This window comes from Suricata suricatta, chromosome 8, assembly GCF_006229205.1.
Source record: "Suricata suricatta isolate VVHF042 chromosome 8, meerkat_22Aug2017_6uvM2_HiC, whole genome shotgun sequence".
Taxonomy (NCBI): Eukaryota; Metazoa; Chordata; class Mammalia; order Carnivora; family Herpestidae; genus Suricata; species Suricata suricatta.
In genome coordinates, this window is record NC_043707.1 from 30,559,638 (window position 1) to 30,579,109 (window position 19,472).

A 19,472-nucleotide genomic window follows, 5' to 3' on the forward strand; every position below is an offset into this window, starting at 1 on the left:
CCCACCCCCCTGCATTATCCAAGAAGCAAGTGCATCTCTCCAAGTCCAACAGCCATTGTTTCAGAAGACACCATGACCTAGTCTCATGGCTCCTCTTCCCCATGCAGGTCGGTGCCAGGCAGCACCCTCCAACCAGGGTCTTCCAGGTCTATGCCTCCCATGTAAGAAGGGCTGGGTTCTCCCGCACTCCACTGCGTCCTAAGTCCTTCTCCAAATACAAGCCATGAGCAAAGGCTCAAGTATATGGTATCAAAAAACAATAACAAAACCTTCAATCCATACCAAGCTATAAAAACGAAGCCCAGAAAAATAATTACCTTTCTTGAAAATCAAAAATTTTTATGTCAGCTAATACTAAGTGACGGGCCTTTTTATGAACTGTTTCTTTTTATTTATTTATTTTTTTTAAGTTTTTTTGAGAAAGTGAGAGAGCGAGAGTACACAGGGGAGGGACAGAGAAAAAGGAGACAGAAGATCCAAAGCGGGGAGCCGAATGCATGGCTTGAACTTAGGATCCATGAGATCACGACCTGAGCCAAAATCGGATGCTTAATCGACTGAGCCACCCAGGTGCCCCTAATGGTGTGTTTCAGATGTTTTGACCTCTAAGGCCTCGCTGACCCTGGAGAGACTGGCCCTGTCAGCGCTGGCTAATTCCTAGAAACAGGACACCATCAGTCAGCTGCGCGTGCCTTTCATATCCAAGCCAATGAATCCAGAGCCCGTATCCCAGCCACCCCCTTTATTGGACACTCACACTCTGAACCACTATCCCCCCCACTGCCCCAATCACCCCAGGGCTAAGTGCCAGACCACTCACAAACCCCTACACCCCAAAGCCTGCTGAAGTTATTCAGACTAGCCAGCCTAATCCCCTTTATCTTGCCATATGCATTCGCGTTCATTCCTGCAGAAACCACGATAAAGATTCTTGTCCCCTCGCTCCCTCTGCCACATAGCTACTGCTTACATCCTGGGGCTTCCCTGTGGCCCACCCACCTTGGGGACAGATATGCACTGTAACAAGCCGTCTTTACCTTTTATTTAATTTTAATTTTTTAGAGGGAGAGAGAGAGATTGAGAGAGAGATTCTCAAGCAGGCTCCACGTTCAGTATGAAACCAGAAGCGGGGCTTGATCCCACGACCCTGGGATCATGACCAGAGCAGAAATCAAGAGTCAGATGCTCAACCAACTGAGCCACCCAGGCACCCAATGAACCATCTTTTCTTTTTTTTCTTTTAATTTTTTGATGTTTATTTATTATTGATACAGAGAGAAACAGAGCATGAGTGGGGGAGGGACAGAGAGAGCTGTGAGCACAGAGCCCGATGCGGGGCTCGAACCCACAAACTGCAAGATCATGACCTGAGCCAAACTCAGATGCTTAACCAATTGAGCTACCCAGGCGCCCATGAACCATCTTTTCAATGACAGTCCTCTTCTGATCTGTTGGCTTCACCATACGTGAGTAATAATAAAGCTTTCTTTACATGAGGGTGGCATTTATTCAGAATCATCTTGATTAAATTTCAAAGTAAAGCCTGGCCCAAGAAAAGAGAATGCACCCAATTTGAAACTGCAGTAGGAAAGTCTTTCCGTGAGGGCATAACATTTGCACAGACCACATGCAGACCTTTGAAGGGGCCCACAGGTGTGGTGCACCTGGGTGGCTCAGTCGGTTAAGCATCTGACTTTGGCTCAGGTCATGATCTCACTGCTCGTGAGTTTGAGCCCCGTGTCGGGCTCTGTGTTCACAGCTCAGAGCCTGGAGCCTGCTTCGGATTCTGTGTCTCCCTCCCCTTCTGCCCCTCCCCTGCTCGCTCTCTGTCTCTCACAAACGAGTAGATGTTTAAAAAAAAGTTTTTCTTTTAATGTTTTAAGGTGTCCACGGGTGAGTCATGGTCACCCTCAGTCATCGTCCTTTACCGTGTCACACGCCTCCATGATCTGATTTGCTTTTGAACAGAACACCGTGTAGAAGGGGTGCCAACGAAGGCCTCCTTGAGTGGTAAAGGCAGTTGGAATTTGCAGCTGCTGTTTGCACGTACAGCAGCCTTCATTTTAAGAAACTATAACATACTGTTCAGAATTTGGAGCGAACCAAGTCGAAAAAGCAGGGAAGGAGCTAACTTGAGCAGGAGTGAAATAGCCGTGCATAAAGAAGTTAGGGTAGGAAAACGTGGTGGGTCAGTCAGAGGTGTTACGTATCTGTGATAGAGTAAACATCTAAGTGACCCTTCCTTGGGGGTGGGGGGCGGGGAGGAAGACTTGCAAAGCTTTAGTGCTCAAAAGGCACACTGGGTGTAGCGGGAAAATACCCTTGTGGTCAGTAGCATGGTGGGGGCCGGTCCAAAGCATCACAGAAGAGTCACGGAGACTGAGAGTCAGCAGCAGAGTTAGCCACTAGGAATCTGCCGCCCACTGTGCGCCAAGAATGGCACTGATCACCCCTACGTCTCATCCTGTTGCAAATTTCCAACAACCGTATGGGATGGGTGTGCGTCCCTTGTCAGTGGGTGGGAGACTAAGGCTCTGTGTTAGTTATCTATCGCTACCCGTAACAACCCCCCCCCCGCCCCGAACTCAGCAACTTACACACAGAAAACAACTGCTCTCCCGTAGTTTCTATGGGTCAGGAATGTGGGCGAAGCTGGGCTCAGGATCTCGCATGAGATTGTAGTCGAGGCGTTGGCCCGGGGCTGCGGTCATCTGAAGGCTTGACCAGGCCTGGGGGGCCCGTTTCCAAGGCGGCTCACTCACATGGCCGTCAGAAGATGCCAGTGTGGAGGCAGGAGGCGGCTGTTCACGACACACAGCTCTCCACAGACTGCTGTGTCCTCGAGACAGATCAGCTGGCTTGCCCCAGAGTGAGTGACCAAAGAGGGTGGAAGGCAGAAGCTACAATGTATTGATATGACCCAGAAGTCACACATCCCGACATAACTGGTCACACGGGTCAACCCTATTCAGGGCAAGAGGGGGCCAGGCAAGAGCTCATGTGCCAGGAGGTCAGCAGCGCAGTTGCCATTTTGGATATGGGTTTCCACTGGACCCATCAGTATAAGTGATTTTCTTTTCCTTTCTTCTTTTTTAAAATGTTTATTTATTTTTGAGAGAGACAGAGACAGAGAGAGGGAGACACAGGATCTAAACCAAGCTCCAGACTCTGAGCTGTCAGCACAGAGCCCGACGCGGGGCTCAAACCCACGAATGGTGAGATCATGACCTGAGCTGAAGTCACAGGCTTACCCAACTGAGGCACCCAGGCACCCCCTTGAAGTGATTCTTAAGATCACTCACTGAGTTCATTTCAAAGTCTACCTTACTCCAAAATCAGCACTCTTTCTACCACACAATCTCCTCTCCAAAGCCCACAGGCAGGACACCCCCGAATGAAGACAGAGGATCCTGGTTAAGCCACATCCCTGTTTTGTTGTTTTTGCCAAAAGTTTTATCTTCAATTCACTGGAATTTTTGTTTTTTATGTTAGAACATAGCTCAGGCTTTCTAACGGGAATTGATGAAAAATAATTTTTACTTTACTGATTTTGCCCTAAACCTAACTTGCTGAACCTCATCCCTGGCTAGAGCTTTAAAATAACAATAATAAGGGATGGCTGCAATAATAGAGAACAGAAGATTTCCAGGTTACAAACCAGGGTGTGATCATTCCTGTCTTTGAGAGTCGAACGCAGTACACGCTCAGATCTCTGTGTTGTATGAGGAGGTGATTGAAGGGCATTTTTATTCCCTGGAATAACAGGAAATCCACCATTTATTCTTCGATAATAAAAACTGCATGTGTAAGAATTGTGACCATGAAGGTTCAACTCAAATTAAAGATTTTATGACTCGCGGTTATATTAAATCTTTTCAACAATTTATAGAAAGGATTTGAAATATGTCAAACGTGTTCCTTTATGTTTTTTCAAGGGAAAGATTTTATTGCATCAAGTCACAGAGTCGGGAGAGAAATTACTCTTAGATCATCCAGTCCTGGCCCTGCCCGTGGCATATTGCTCCCTTCTGAACCACAGGCTGGATATTAAGCCATCTGAGGTCAACCTCTTCTAATTAAAATGAAAGTCATAAAGCAAACTATTTCAATAATCTGCAGTAATAATAATTGCAAATTTAAACAGTGCATATATCCAAGAAATGTAAAGCAGTCCACATTTTTTATTTCTCTCACCTGGAAACAAAAACTGAAGCCCCAAGGCAAGTGTAAGGGAACGTTCATTAACTTAAATATTTATAGCATAAGAGCGCCTGGGTGGCGCAGTTGGTTGAGCACCCGACTCTGGATTTTGGCTGGGGTCGTGATCTCTCGGCCATGGGATCGAGCCCCATGTTGGGCTCCATGCTGGGTGTGAAATCTGTTTAAGATTCTCTGTCTGTCTGTCTGTCTCTCTCTCTCCCTCTGCTCCTCTCTCTCACACACACTCTTTCTCAAAAAAAGTAATATAATATGATATGATATGATATGATATGATATAACATAACATAATATAATAAGATTATATACGACAAAGCACTTGACAAGACGAAAAGCCTTATACAGGTTTGGTCTCCCCACCTAGACTAGGGACCACCTGTGGGCAGGGTCTAGGCAGACTGATTCCTAGAAAGCAAGTTCCTGGGACCAACTCTTCCAAAGCCCCAGCCAGAGATTGAAAGTGTTTCATGCCCAAAAAACGCAGGAGTACGGGCTCCTGGGAGGCTCAGCGGGTTGAGCATCCAACTTCTGACAGGGCCATAGTCTTGCAGTCCGTGAGTTCAAGCCCCTCATCAGGCTCTGTGCTGTCTGCAAGAAGCCCGCTTTGGATCCTCTGTCGCCCTGTCTCTGCCCTTACACCACTTGCACTCTCTCTCTCTCTCTCTCTCTCTCTCTCTCTCTCAAAAATAAGTAAAATAAAAATTACTAAGACAAAATTCTTTTTCAAAAAGCAGCAGTGGGAGGCAGGGGGGATGTGAAATCCTCCCAATATTTCTTTTTTTTGTTTGTTTTTAATGTTTAGGGGTGCCTGGGTGGCTCAGTCGGTTGAGCGTCCAACTCCAGCTCAGGTCATGATCTCACAGCCCATGGGTTCGAGCCCTGCATCGGGCTCTGTGCTGACAGCTCAGAGCCTGGAGCCTGCTTCAGATTCTGTGTTTCCCCTTCTTTCTGCCCCTCCCTTGTTCATGCTCTGTTTCTCTCTGTCTCAATAATAGAAAAAAACATAAAAAATGTTTAATGTTTATTTATTTTTGAGAGAGAGAAAAAGAGAGACAGAGTGCAAATAGGGGAGGGGCAGAGAGAGAGAGAGAGAGAGAGAGAGAGAGAGAGAGAGAGAGAGAGAGAAAGAGAGAGAGAGAGAGAGAGAGAGATACAGAATTCAAAGCAGGCTCCAGGCTTTGAGCTGTCAGCACAGAGCCCGATGTGGGGCTTGAACCACAAGCAATCATGACCTGAGCAGAAGTTGGACCCCCAAGTGACTGAGCCACCCATGTGCCCCCCTCCATTTTTCCACGTGTGAAAGAAATAATGTTGTTTGAAGTTCCTTAGATTTTTGAAACTTCTAATTTTTAAAATAAATACATAAGAATGTGTATACTATTTGACAGTTATGAAGTGATACTAATAAAATAACCAGTGGTGTGTGGGCGGCTCACTTGGTTAAGCGTTCAACTTCGGGTCAGGTTATGATCTCACAGTTTGTGAGTTCAATCCCCGCATCGGGCTCTCTGCTGGCAGCATGGAGCCTGCTTCAGATCCTCTGTCTCCCTCTCTCTCTGTCCCTCCTCTGCTTGCACTCTGTCTCTCAAAATAAATAAACTTAAAAAAAAAAAAAACCCACCACCTGAGAACATGTAACAATGACACAAAGTAAAGAGCTCCCAGAAAGGAAGATTTCAAAAGGACACAGAACCAGCTTGAGGGGGCTCCCAATGGCCAAATCGAGGACTATTTAAGCATGAAATAAACAGTGATGGTGATAGATTATAACCAAGTGAATAAAACAGGAAATCAGGAACCAGGAGTGTGTGTGTGTGTGTGTGTGTGTGTGTGTGTGTGTGATATAGATGCAAGTATTGGCACTGATACATAAAGATGTAGATAATCACATGACCCAGCAATTCCACTCCCAGGTATTTACCCAGGAGAAATGAAACCATGTCCACACGAAGCTTTATTTCTAGCCGTTGTGTTCATCATCCACACAACTATAGACAGCCCAGCCCACAAGACCATCAGCAGGTAGGCAGATAAACAAGTAACTGTATATTCATACATGGACTATGACTCAGCAATAAAAAGGAATAAACTATTGATACACTCAACATGCGTAAGTATAAAAATATTATCCTGAGTGAAGGAAGCCAGACACAAAAGAGTAAATATTGTGGGATTCTATTTATATGCAATTCTGCAACAGGCAAAACTAGTATCTAATGACAGAAAGTACAGAGGCATCTGGGTGGCTAAGTTGGTTAAGCGTCCGACTTCAGCTCAAGTCATGATCTCGCATGGGTCGTGAGTTCAAGCCCCGTGTAGGGCTCTGTGCTGACAGCTCAGAGCCTGGAATTTGCTTTGGATTCTGTGTCTCTCTCTGCCCTTCCCCCGCTCACTCGCGCTCTCTTGCTCTCTCTCTCTCAAAAATAAATAAACATTAAAAAAAAAGTACAACAGAGGTTTCCTGGGTTCGGGGGAGAGCGGAGGGAGCTGACTGCAAAGGAACGTGAGGGAACTTTGTGGGGGATGGAAATACTCTGTGTCTTAGGTAAGATGATGGTCTATGCATTTTTCAAAATTAGAAGATACTTAAAATAGGTACACTTTAATATACGTGTATGTTTAAATTTACATTTAAATTTAGTAATCAACTAAATAATACTGATTTTTTTCTTAAAGGACAGACTCTAGAAGGGGTGCCTGGCTGGCTCAGACCTTAGAGCATGTGACTCTTGACCTCAGGGTTGTGCGTTCAAGACCCACATTGGCATGGAGACTACTTTAAAAAAAAAAAAAAGGACTTCAAGGCAAAGTTTTCGTTGTTCCTTAGTCTTTCCTTAATTTCAGGCCTGATGCCTGGAGACAAGACAGCTACTTTGTGACTATGAGGTAAATTAAACGAAAGACAGCAGAGAAAAAAGGCAAAAAGAAGCTGGTGCCCGAGGCCATATTTTAGTTGCCAAGCCCTGCCTAGACTGTTAACCTCCAGACCTTCTTGTCACTGTAAGAGTTTTGCTATTTCAGTGAAATTAATTCCCAACCAAAATACAAAGTCTCTCCATCCAAATTATTCCCACTCCACCTTCATTTTTCAGCAACTGAGAATGCATCCCTCCTCCACCTGCTCTTTCAGAACCCCAAACCAAGAATGCAAGCACATAATCTGTACATTTTGAAAATGGCAGATACACAGTTGATTATGGCCAGAGGCATCCTGCAGCATTCAAAGGGGTCAAAAGGAATTGGGAAAACAGGCCAAAAACAGCACAGAAGTCTTAAGAGACACGAGAAGATGGAGGGAAGAACCCATTGGAGATGGGATGGGAAGAGACTGGATGGGCAGCGGAAGCCAATTTCTGCAGGGCTTTCAAGCGCTGGCTGTTCCCTCTGAAATATGCAAACACATGGAGGGGAAGTCCAGCCCCAAGCATGGGGCTCATCTCCACGGGCCTCCATCCTCCTCTGATCCTGGGAATTCTTCACTAGCCTGTTCTTTTCCTGGTACCCCCAGGCAAATGATTTTCTATTCTTTGAACTTTTTAATTTATTCCACAGTGGAAGAATTGCTCCAAATTTTCTAGACTGGCTTTACTGGAAGGCACAAAGGTCTCCTTATAATCAGTAAATACATTAAATAAATAAATACATTTAAGATGGCAGGATTTCTTTAGGAAAGCTATTATTAAGTGGATGGCATTTTAGAATCAGCATCTTACAGCTGCCTCCTGCCCCGGGCAGCCTCCAAGATGGCCCCGGATTACACACACCGCTTCGTATTCATGCCCTTATGTAATTCCTTCCGTGTGAGTGTAGGCTGGACCTGGTGATTTGCTTCTAAGGAACAGAATACAGCAAATGTGACAGCAAATCAGGTATAGGCTTAAGTTATAAAGAGGCTGTGGCTTCCCTCTTGCCCACTCTCTTTTATTCTCTCACTGGCTCACTCCCAGAGCAGCCAGCTGCCATATCCGAAGCCACCCAGCGGAGAGGCCCGCGTAACAGGTAAGAGAGGAGGTCCCTGGCTGACAGCCAACAAAAGGCCGAGGCTCTAAGATCAACAGTCCGCAGGCACCGGATCCTGCCAACAGCCAAAGGAGTGATCTTGGAAGTGAATCTCCACTCACACCCGCATCGAGCCTTGAGGTGGCAGCAGCTCCAGCCACTATCTTGAATGAAGCCCAGTGAGAAGAAGAAGAAAACAGGACTGGAGTAGGTTAAAAAGAGAACTGGATGTCTAAGGGTTCTCATCGTGATGTAGTGTGTCTTCCCTGGGCCCACGGGTAGCCCACCTCCCAGGGGGTTCTCACAGGCAAGATACAAAATGACTCGAGGCCAACTCTTTCCCACCTCAGGTCCCCAGGAAAATCTCCTGTAGCTTTTGCAACTCCCAATGCGTCCTCTTTCTTTCCCTACCCTCTTGCCTCGGACCAGATCTTCCCATGGTTCCCCACACCCCAATTCCAGGGGACACAGGTTCTCTGAAGCTCCATCTGTCACTTGGCCAAGGTAAGCAATAGCATGCTCTCCAAAGAAATTCTCTCTCTCTCTCTCTCTCTCCCTCTCTCTCTCTCTCTCTCTCTCTCTCTCTCTCTCTCTCTCTCTCCCCCGGCTCTTTGATAATTTCCAGGTGATGTGCTAAGTTCTCCAAAAATGGACTAAACTCTGGAACACACTTAACACCAACTGTCAGCCTTTACAGCCTCAGCCAAAACTGGGATAGTCATGTTTTTAGCAACCTGTTATAGATCAGTATGCAAATAGAGCTATGCTGAATGGGAGATTTTAAACGTGTGAAGAAGAAAAATATTGAAGGACACGCCCCAGGTTGTTATCATGGACTCCTTGCTGGGAGTTTACTCATTATCTCTTCACTGAAACAAAAACTACAAGTGATAAAGAGGGAAGAGGAGAGATCAAGGGTGAGGTAAGGGCGCCAAGCCAAATGAAGAGAAGAGAGAGAGAATGCACCAAAAGAGAACAAGTGCATGATCATACTTAGCCATTGTTACAAAACTACATATATGCATGGACATAGGTTTAAAGATACTAAGTTAAGGGGCGCATGGATGGCTCAGTCAATTGAGTGTTCGACTCTTGATTTCGGCTCAGGTCATGATCTCACGGTCTGTGAGAGACCCAGCCCCACAGTGGACTCAGCGCTGACAGTGCAGGGCCCGCTGGGGATTCTCGCTCTCCCTCTCTCTCTGCCCCTCCCTCTCTCTCTCAAAATAAGTAAACATTAAAAAAGATCATATTCAAAGACAGTAAGTTGAAAGTATTTTTTTGAAAGTGATCAATGACCTCCCACCTTACCAGATCCAATGGTGTCTTCACCTTGACCTCACGGGATCTCGTAGAAGTGTTTCACCAAAACGGTCACCTGCTCTCTTGCAACACTGTCCTCACTTGGCTCGCACAATGCCACGCTCTGCTGGTTTTCCTCCTGCCTCACTGGATGTTCCGTTGCTGCTTTCCTCCCTAGATTCTCCTCTAAACAGCAGGGTCCCGGGCACTCTCTGCCTGCCCTCATCTTCTCTGCCTGTACTTATCCTTACTCGTTCCCATCCAGTCCGTGGCTTTAATGGTGCCTCATATGTGGACTGGTATCTCCTCCAGTTTATAGTCCTGACCTCTCCCATCAGGTACAGAATCTTATCCCATTTCGCCCTTAACATCAAACAGGCCTCTCATAACTAACATAACCAAAACAGGACTCTTTATCTCCCACCCCTAACCCTGTTCCTCCCCCAGCCTTCTCAAGTCTGGAAATAGCAAAACATTCACAAAACCATAGAAGCCAACATCCTGGGAGTCATCCTTACCTCTTGCCCTCACCGTGGGCATGCGATCCATGAGCAACTGCTACGGGCCCCACCTTCAGACTGTGTATGTCTCTGATCTAGCTTCAACTGCTGCCACCAGCATCCCTCTCTCGAGCCACCCGACACCCCCCCAAGTTGACGTCTGTAGGCCCACTTTTGTCCCCTTGTTCCAGCTGCTCTGCAGCGACAGCTCACTTTTAAAATCAAGTCAGATCAGGCCAATCCCCTGCTCAAAACCCTCTGTACTGACTTCAACTAGCCCGTTTCCTGGCCAATGTCGACCGTCCCCTCCCCCACGCCTGCTTCTTGGGAAAAGTGATGTGCAAAGCTAGAATCTACATTTCCAAGATTCCCTGGGAAGGCAGTTAGGGAGGCCATGTGATCCAGTTCTAACCAATGAGACATAAGGAGAAATCACTGGCTAGGGATTCTGAGAAAGCCACTGTTTTCCTGAGAAAAAGGAAGAGTGTAAAGCCATAGGTCTATTGACCCTGTTTTCCTGTGTTCCTGCCTGGAAAGCAAGTACCCAAAGTTAGAGCAGCCATGTCAAAGACACCAGGACAGGAAGGGAAAAGGGATCTCGCTCCTTCCACAGTCCCATCAGCCTTTGAATGGCCATCCCTAGACTTCTTGTTACGTGAGAAAAAATATATAAATTCATTACTTGATCAAATCACTATGATAGAGTTTCTATTGAATGTAGCCAGATACAATTTCTGGCACAAACTTCTCATCGTTCTTAGAAAAACTTCCCAAAGTCTTACATGATCTCGCCAACAGCATACCCTACCATTCTCTCTTATTCTTCCTACACCAGCCTCATAGACCCTCTGGGCTGTTCTTGGTACATGCCAAGTTCATTGCTACCTCAGCGTCTTTGCCCTTGCTCTTCTGCTGCCATGCTCTTCCCCGATATCTGTTGCATGGCTTCCTTGAGCCTCTCCCCTCCTCTCTCATTCAGCTTTCTGCTATAAAGTCAGCTCTGGACCAAGGTCTTGCCTTGACTACTCCATCCAAAATTGGTTCCTTCATACTCCTTAACTCTTTAATAATTTGTTTTTACTCATAGTACTTAACACTGACTAAAATTGTCTCTGCCTGAGAGTATGTTATTTATCTTCTCACTTACTTAACGCCTGTCTATTCTACCGGAATTAAAGCTTCAAGGGGTACAGGCACATCCCCAGTTCCTGGAAGAGTGCCTAGTATGAAGTAGGCATTCAAAAGGTATTTGTTAAATCAATCAATCAATTTATGACATCCTGCAACTGAGATGCACTCTACCCTACACTTCACTCAGCAGTTCTTTGTAATAAAAAGACTATGTACTATCCTATTAAAAGCTAAAGACGCATGTTGGGTTTACTTTCAGTATTTTGGTCATGCCAGCAATTTTTCGAGCTAGCAAATTTTGAATTGGCACTCTGGACACATAGACACTCAATTTCATGGCCTCACCTGAAATTCTGGACCAGCTCCGCAATTTAAGGCTGATCTAATGACTGAATTTTGCAGTAGGGCGTCCAGACATCTGCACGGACACTGAACAACGCCGGCCATTGTCCTTTTGGATTCTCCCAGATCACCCAAAGAACGGTGAGTTGGTGAATCCATTCAGAGACCAAAGACTCGGGTTTTTTTCTCAAACTTTTTCTAGATTGGGCCAGGGCCATGATCACAATGTGGGCAGTCATGCCAAATGATAAAGGCGTCAGGAGGCCTGGTCTCAACTCCGGTTCACCAGTTACATGGCCAGTCAGCTTGCGGGGTCTCAGGGAGGGACACCCATCGGGGACCTGAAACCAGCCCCTTCCCTATAAAGATGAGTCGGGACGTGAGAGCTCTGCGGTCCTCCCGGCTCAGAAGCGAATCTAGATCCGAGTTTTTTGCTTCCTTTCCATCCTTGCACGTCTACTTTCGGTTCAGAGCCGCAACCCCCAGGGCCGAAGCGCGAGCCCATCAACCTGCCCTTCCGCGCGGCCGGCGTCTGGCGCCGCGGACCCGCCCACTCCCGTCGGCCCCCGCGGGCCGCCCGTCGCCGTGGCAACGAAGCCAGCCAATCGGCGCGGCGGATTCCGCTCCTCCGCGCCGCCGAGGGCTCCGGCCGACCGCGATGCTGAAGGCCAAGATCCTGTTCGTGGGGCCCTGCGAGGTAAGGCTGGGCCGGCGGGGGCGGCAGGCAGGGCTCCGGCGGGCGCGGGGGCGACCCGGGTCTGTGCCTGGAGCCGGGAGCCCCCCAGGAGGCGGGAACCCTGTCCCACTGCGCCCACCTGGTGGGTGCCGCTGGCCTCGGCGGGAACTCGGCGCCCCCAGACCTTGACCCCGTTTTCGTGAGCCTGAAAGTTGTAGTGGCATTTTGGAAGCGAAGTCTAGGTCCCACGACTCTCCTTTGCCCGTGGGGTTGGCCCTAATGAACATGACAAGAAAAGCAAAGAGGAAAGACTATTACATGGCCTTCGAACCGTTCGCTCTTACTGTGTGTAGGGTGGTGTAGCTGGAATTAAATCTCCGTGTGGACGTCATACACTGGAATAAGATTACCTTGAATTAAAGCTACATGTGGAAAACAACAACAACGTTAAAATAGTGGATATTCGCCAGCTCCTGCACGCATCACAATTGGCTTGTTAGAAAGACGACATGCCAGTCCTGTCCCAGAGTTTTGATTCAGTGGGTGTGGGAGGGGTCTCAGAATCTGCCTTTTACTGAGGCCGTTGGTCCAGGGACCCCACGTTGAAAATCACTGTAATATATGCGTATACGGAGAGATGTTATTCATCTTGAGACAGGGAAAGTCACCTCAAGCACAACACAAAAACAAGGAAGCCTTAAAAGACATGACAGCGAAGATAAGCCTGGGGAAGGTATCTGCAAACTACATTACAGAGAAAGACTAGGTAGAAAGCACGAAGGAAATTTCCAAATCAGTAGAGCAAACACAATAGAAAATCGAGCAAAGTCTGTGCATACAGGTACAGCTGGCCAATAAGTATAAGAGCCTCATGGTCAACAAGAACACAAATTAAAACCAGCTGACCCTAATTTGCCCATCGGAGCGGATGCAAAAAGGTTAGAACACTGGTAACATGAAGCAAGAGGATGCTTGTAGGGAAATGAGTACTTTAGGATTCTGTTGACGGGGCATTGATAATAGCTTTTTTGGCAATCCAATTATTAAACTTTAAAATGTGCATAGCTGGCGGGGCACCTTAGTGGCTTAGTTGGTTAAACGTCCGACTTTGGCTAAGGTCATGATCTCCTGGTTTGTGGGTTCGAGCCCCACGTGGGGGCTCTGTGCTGTCAGCTGGAGCCTTCTTCAAATTCTGTCTCCCTCTCTCTTTGCCTCTCCCCCGCTCACACTCTGTCTCTCTCTCAAAAACAAAAGCATTTAAAATAAATGAGCATAGTTTTTAGTGTAGCAATTACATCTCTCAAAATCTACAGTAGCTATGCTCCCTACCTACCTATGTTCCTCAGAGGCCATGTACAGTATTGAACAGTTGGAAACACCCTAGGTCCCTATTTAGTTCTAAGTAAACTAAGGGACGTTCTTACTGGAAAAGACTCCAGCAGTTAAAAGGAGGCAAGTCTGTGTGGAGTGACATGGAGAAGCCTCCAAGACATAAGCTAGTAAGTGAAATAGACAAGTAGTAACAATATGCACAGAATTATGAAAAGTAAACCAAGCTTATATATCTTCTTTTTTTAATGGAAATTCTCAAATATATACAAAGGAAGGAAAACCAAGGAGCTCCTGGTACTCATCACCCAGCTTCAACAATAAAGTATCTATCCATATATGCACACCCCTCTCTACCCCAATACTCTGCAGATTTGTGAACCTTTCTATTCCTTTAACACACTGCGCCCATTCGTGGCCTGGTGCCATCCAACTAGTTATTTTCTCTGCTTGAAAGCCTTGGTTGACTGTTTGTAATTCAAATCGCAGTTTAAACTTTACCTATTCAGGGCTGCCTGGGTGGCTCTAGGACTCTGACTTCAGCTCAGGTCATGATCCCTCGGTTCGTTTGTTTGAGCCCTGCATCGAGCTCTGTGCTGACACCTCGGAGCCTGGAGCCTGCTTTGGATTCTGTGTCTCTCTCTGCCCCTGCTCTGCTCACACTCTGTCTCTCTCTCAAAAATAAATGAACATTTTGGGACGCCTGGGTGGCTTGTCAGTTGAGCATCTGACTTTGGCTCAGGATATGACCCCACGGTCTGTGGGTTGGGGCCCCACATCGGGCTCTGTGCTGACAGCTCAGAGCCTGGAACCTGCTTCTGATTCTGTGTCTCCTTCTCTCTCTGCCCCTCACCTGCTTGTGCTCTGTCTCTCTCTGACTCTCAAAAATAAACATTAAAAAAATTTTTAATAAAATAAATGAACATTTAAAAATATAATAAATAAAAAAATAAACTTCACCCATTCAGCCTTCCTTGGCCACCCAGTTCAAAGGCCCTATGGCATTATCCTGTTTGATTTTTAATTTTTTTTCAAAGCTTATTTATTTTGAGAGAGCAAGTGGGGAGGGGCAGAGAGAGGGAATGAGAGAGAATCCTAGGCAGGCTGCCAGCATGGTGCCTGATGTGGGGCTCAAACCCACAAACTCTGAGAGAGACAGCGTAAGCAGGAGAGGGGCAGAGAGAGAGACTCACACACACACACACACACACACACACACACACAGAATCCAAAGAGGCTCCAGGCTCTGAGCTAGCTGTCAGCACAGAGCCCAACGCAGAGCTAGATCCCACGAACTGTGAGATCATGATCTGAGCTGAAGTCAGACGCTTAACCGACTGAGCCACCCAGGTGCCCCTATTTATTCATTTTGAGAGAGAGAGAGAGAGAGAGCATTCACGTGAGCAGGGGAGGGGCAGAGAGAGAGAATCCCAAGCGTAGAGCCCCACTTTTCAAACTCATGAACCATGAGACAGACCTGAGCCAAAACCAAGAGTTGGATGCTTAGCGAACTGAGCCATCCAGGTGCCCCTCATGACACAGTTTTAAAATTCAAGCCCCTCTCCTGCACCTTTGATGCCCCAGTTGATTTTATAACTAGAGCCACTTTTAAACCACAGGACAAATCACATCATCTGAGCAGTTTAGGATACAAATACTTTTGAATCTAAGTAGGACCCGGTTCCTGGAAATGTATTCGAGCCCGAAGAACCATTCCTATAACATCAGGCCATTTACTTAATGTGTTCATCCCATAAATATTCATGACCTCCCCAAACATAACCACTCAACCGTGTTATTTTTAAGTGACATTTAATTCAGAAGTCCGAAGGCTCAGGAAGAATTACAAGCACAGTATTAAGCCTCCTGCCCCCGCCTTTCTCTCTTTCAAGTGACCTCTACAAGCCCCCAAAACTGGCATTGATTGAAATTGTTCCAGTATGGCAGTTGTTCAAAATACAACACTCAAGAGAGCAGGGCATAATTTCAGAGATTTTTACAAGGACTCAAGTATAAGAGATTCCCTTCTGAGGAATAATTTGGGGGGAAGAAAACCCCTTATCTTATATCTAAGCACATATAATATTTGTCAAATGAATGGCACAAATGTACTGAAAACACCTGAAAACAGATCATAGTCATTACCTTTGGGGAGGGAAGGGAATGGACGGATGGGTGGGTATTCGAGGTGGAGGCCCAGGAGGGCTGTCTTGTTACTAGGAATGTGTAGAACTTGTATCACCTAGAAGGAGAAACAGCCTTGTTTGAGAGTGTGGGAGGGCCAGCCACTGTGGGACGCAGTTCTGACCCTGAACTTCTCTGTGACCTTGAGGAACTCCCTTCCCCTTTCTGGGCCTCCGTGGCTTCTCTCTGTGGCGGACAGGTTTCTTGACAGGGCAGGAGAGAGACTCACACTAACAGTTACTCTCTGTTCTGAGACAAGTTAACGGAGAGCTAGCCAGGAAACCAGTGTGGGTAAGGGCACCCGGTGGCACACATAGCGCTAGACACCCCCCCGCACCCCGGGTTCCAGACCAGGCCGCGCCCACCACATCCAGTAGGGCAGCGAGGTCCTCCCCACCAGAGAGAGCCCTCTTCCTTGGCAATGCCATGGCGGCCATCACGCCGGGCTCCAAGCCGGCTACTGGAGGGCTTGCTTATGGTTTACTTCTCTGCTCTTCAGCGGGGCCCTTTTCTTATCTTCATTTCCACAGAGTGGAAAAACCGTTTTGGCCAACTTCCTGACAGAATCTTCTGACATCACCGAATACAGCCCGACCCAGGGAGTAAGGTGAGCCCTGACAAATCTGTCTCCCCGGGAGCGCCCCCGCCCTGCTCTGGGTGATGCCAACGGTCCTCGAGTATTCGTGAGTATAATGTATCCTAATGTATCCGAGGTAGAGGTGCTGCCTTTGTTTTTATTTCTTAGGATCCTGGAATTTGAGAACCCGCACGTTACCAGCAACAACAAAGGCACGGCGTGCGAATTCGAGCTATGGGATTGCGGCGGTGACCCCAAGTACGTAGAGGGTCTGCTTCATCAAGTGACTCAAAACCCCAGCTGCCTGCCAGGCACCTTGGACCCGGGCCCAGCACACTTCCTAGCATGGATTAGGGGCTCGATCCATCATTTGGGGACATGCACTGCTCTTGAAAACTTTAAGGATTGGGTTATGACACAACAAGAGGTCATCCATCAATGAACACTAAGACATTTTTTTATAAATTGTTTTCATGTTTATTTATTTTTGAGAGACAGAGTGTGAGCAGGGGAGGGGCAGAGAGAGAGGGAGACACAGAATCAGAAGCAGGCTCCAGGCTCCTAGCTGTCAGCACAGAGCCCGATGCGATGCTCACACTCACGAATTGTGAGATCATGTCCTGAGCTGAATTTGGGCACTTAACCAGACTGAGCCACCCAGGCGCCCCTAGACGTTATTTTTAAAGTCCAACCAGGAACATCAGAAACGTTAGAAACCAGAAGCACCTGGCATCCACTCGGACTCCCTTGCAGGTTCGAATCTTGCTGGCCAGCCCTGATGAAGGACTCGCACGGAGTGGTGATCGTCTTCAACGCCGACACGCCAAGCCACCTGAAGGAAATTGACATGTGGTATTCCTGCTTCGTCCAGCAGCAGCTCCTACAGGACGCTCAGTGTCTGTTAATCGCACACCACAAACCAGGCTCCGGAAGTGATAAAGGAAACCTGTCTCTGTGTAAGCAGCCCGGAATTCTCTTTCCCCCGCTTGTCATGAGTGTTCTGGTCATTTGAAACCAGCCGCTCGCTGCATGCGATGATTGAGCACCTACTGTGTCCCAGGCATGTGTTTTGCCTGCTGTGTAAGTTGGAATCACCAGGTTGGAAGACCTGTCTGCCATAGCATCCATGCCAGGAAAGAGACACTGTGAAAGCAGGCAGACACCAAGAGGGGGGAAACCTGGTTTTAGCCACTCCTCGGTACTAGTCGGGACATTCTTTCCTGATTGGTCTTTTCTCCAAACTCCCATTAGCATGTAACACACCCCATCACAGAGGTGACAAAGTGCTCATGAAAAATAACTCACAATATTCAGAAATCTCTTCCTTTCTGGTGTAAGAACAAAGAGGACCTAAAGTGGCTGGTGGAGCTGTTAGCTCCGTCACCAGGTGGCAGTGTGGTGGCACTATTTATTGAGCACCACTGTACGCCAAGCACTATGCTGAGTGCATTGGCAGTGGCCGTGGTAGAACCTTCCCCTGTTAAATCATGTCAGGCAAGACACAACTTTATTTTTGGACCCTAGAAAGTTAAACCAATCGGCTTCTGTAAGATTCGGGTCGGCAGGAACTAGAAATGGCCGCTGGTTAAATGCTCATGCCAAATTACATTGTTTCCCTTTTTAAGCTCCCCACTTGAACAAGCTGAAGCTGGTGCACTCGAACCTTGAGGATGACCCCGAGGAGATCAGGATGGAGTTCATAAAGTATTTAAAAAGCGTAATCAACTCAGTGTCTGAAAGCAGAGACCGGGAGGAGATGTCGATTATCAACTGACCAGCCTCTATCCGGACTCTTCCGCGTCACGTATGGGGTCAGCTCATTTCCCAGGGCAGATCTTTAATCTTGTCCGGCTACTGACGTGCCTCCCCATGGCAGTGGAAGAGATTTTCTTTGCCTGCTCTAAGGTACCGTCAGCCAGGGAGTTGAGTCCTACCGTTTGTTCTCTGTCCTTTGTTCTGTTGAAAAAATCGTTATTGATTTCTGGGGGTTCCTGGGTGGCTTAGTCACTTAAGTGACTGACTTCGGCTCAGGTCATGATCTCACAGTCCATGGGTTTGAGCTCCACTTGGGGCTCTGTGCCGACAGCTCAGAGCCTGGAGCCTGCTTTAGATTCTGTGTCTCCCTCTCTCTCTGCCCCTCCCCCACTCTCTCTCTCTGTCTCTCAATATAAAATAATAAAGACATTAAAAAAAAGAATTCAGATTCCTTTGCCCCAAACCTCTCCAACAGCTGGAAAACTGAGGTGTTTATCTTTCCTCTTCATAGATGTCAAGTTATAAAAATTGTGGAATTGTTAACTGTCCGAGCCAAATGATAACAATCCTTAATTCACTCAACAAATACCAACATGTCATGTTACACTGTTCTAGCCACCGACGATGTACAATATGAACGAAACATAAAAATCTCTGCCCTCATGGAACTGCCCTTCTATTCCTCTACATAAGAGTGAGACTGAGTTCCAAAATTAAGTTTTACACCTTAGATACGGGAGGAAATTATGGATTCTGCATTTCCTATAATTGGTCTAACTCCCATGCTCCCATCCTCCTAGATAATGGGGAGACCTGGACCACACGTGATGCTAAATAAAGCTACAGTTGATCCTCATTCATGGGTTCTGCATTTGCAAACTTGCCTACTGGCTGAAACGTATTTGTAACCCCCAGACCAACACTCAAAGTGCTTTCGCCGTGGCAAAAAATGTGAACCCCCGGACACGCATTTCCAGCTGAGGCTGAGCAAGGCCACGCTCTGCCTTCTTGTTCCAGCTGCCATACTATAAACAAGTGTCCCTGTCACAGCCTATTTGGCGCTGTGCCACATAGTTGTGCTTTTCGTTAGTGGTTTCACTTTAAAATGACCCCCAAACGTGGTGCTGAAGTACTGGCTAGTGTTCCCAAGCGCAGAAAGGTTGTGATGTGCCTTATGGAGAAAATAAGTACTTTGGATAAGCATCCTTCCAGCGTGAGTTATAAGGCTGTTGGCTGTAAGTTCAATGCGAATGAATCAACAACATATATTAAATAAGGTCCAGAAGTGTCCAGGAGCACCTGGATGGCTCAGTTGGTTGACTGTCCGACTCTTGATTTCTGCTCAGGTCATGACTGCAGAGTGGTAGATCAATCCTGACATCGGCTCCACACTGAGATGGAGCCTGATTGAGATTCTGTCTCTTTGCCCCTCCCTCTCTATTCACATGCTCTCTTTCTC

The 19,472-nt window shown here is 47.1% G+C and overlaps 1 protein-coding gene across 1 annotated transcript; it reads left to right on the forward strand.

Moving 5' to 3' along the window:
• Positions 1-12,090: 12,090 nt before the first annotated feature.
• Positions 12,091-18,316, forward strand: IFT22 (intraflagellar transport 22). The gene is made up of 5 exons (XM_029948214.1): positions 12,091-12,189; positions 16,212-16,288; positions 16,427-16,516; positions 17,012-17,214; positions 17,884-18,316. Exons 1-5 carry the CDS (start codon positions 12,151-12,153, stop codon positions 18,030-18,032), a joined length of 558 nt encoding a protein of 185 aa, XP_029804074.1. The 5' UTR covers positions 12,091-12,150; the 3' UTR covers positions 18,033-18,316.
• The last annotated feature ends 1,156 nt before the right edge of the window (positions 18,317-19,472 follow it).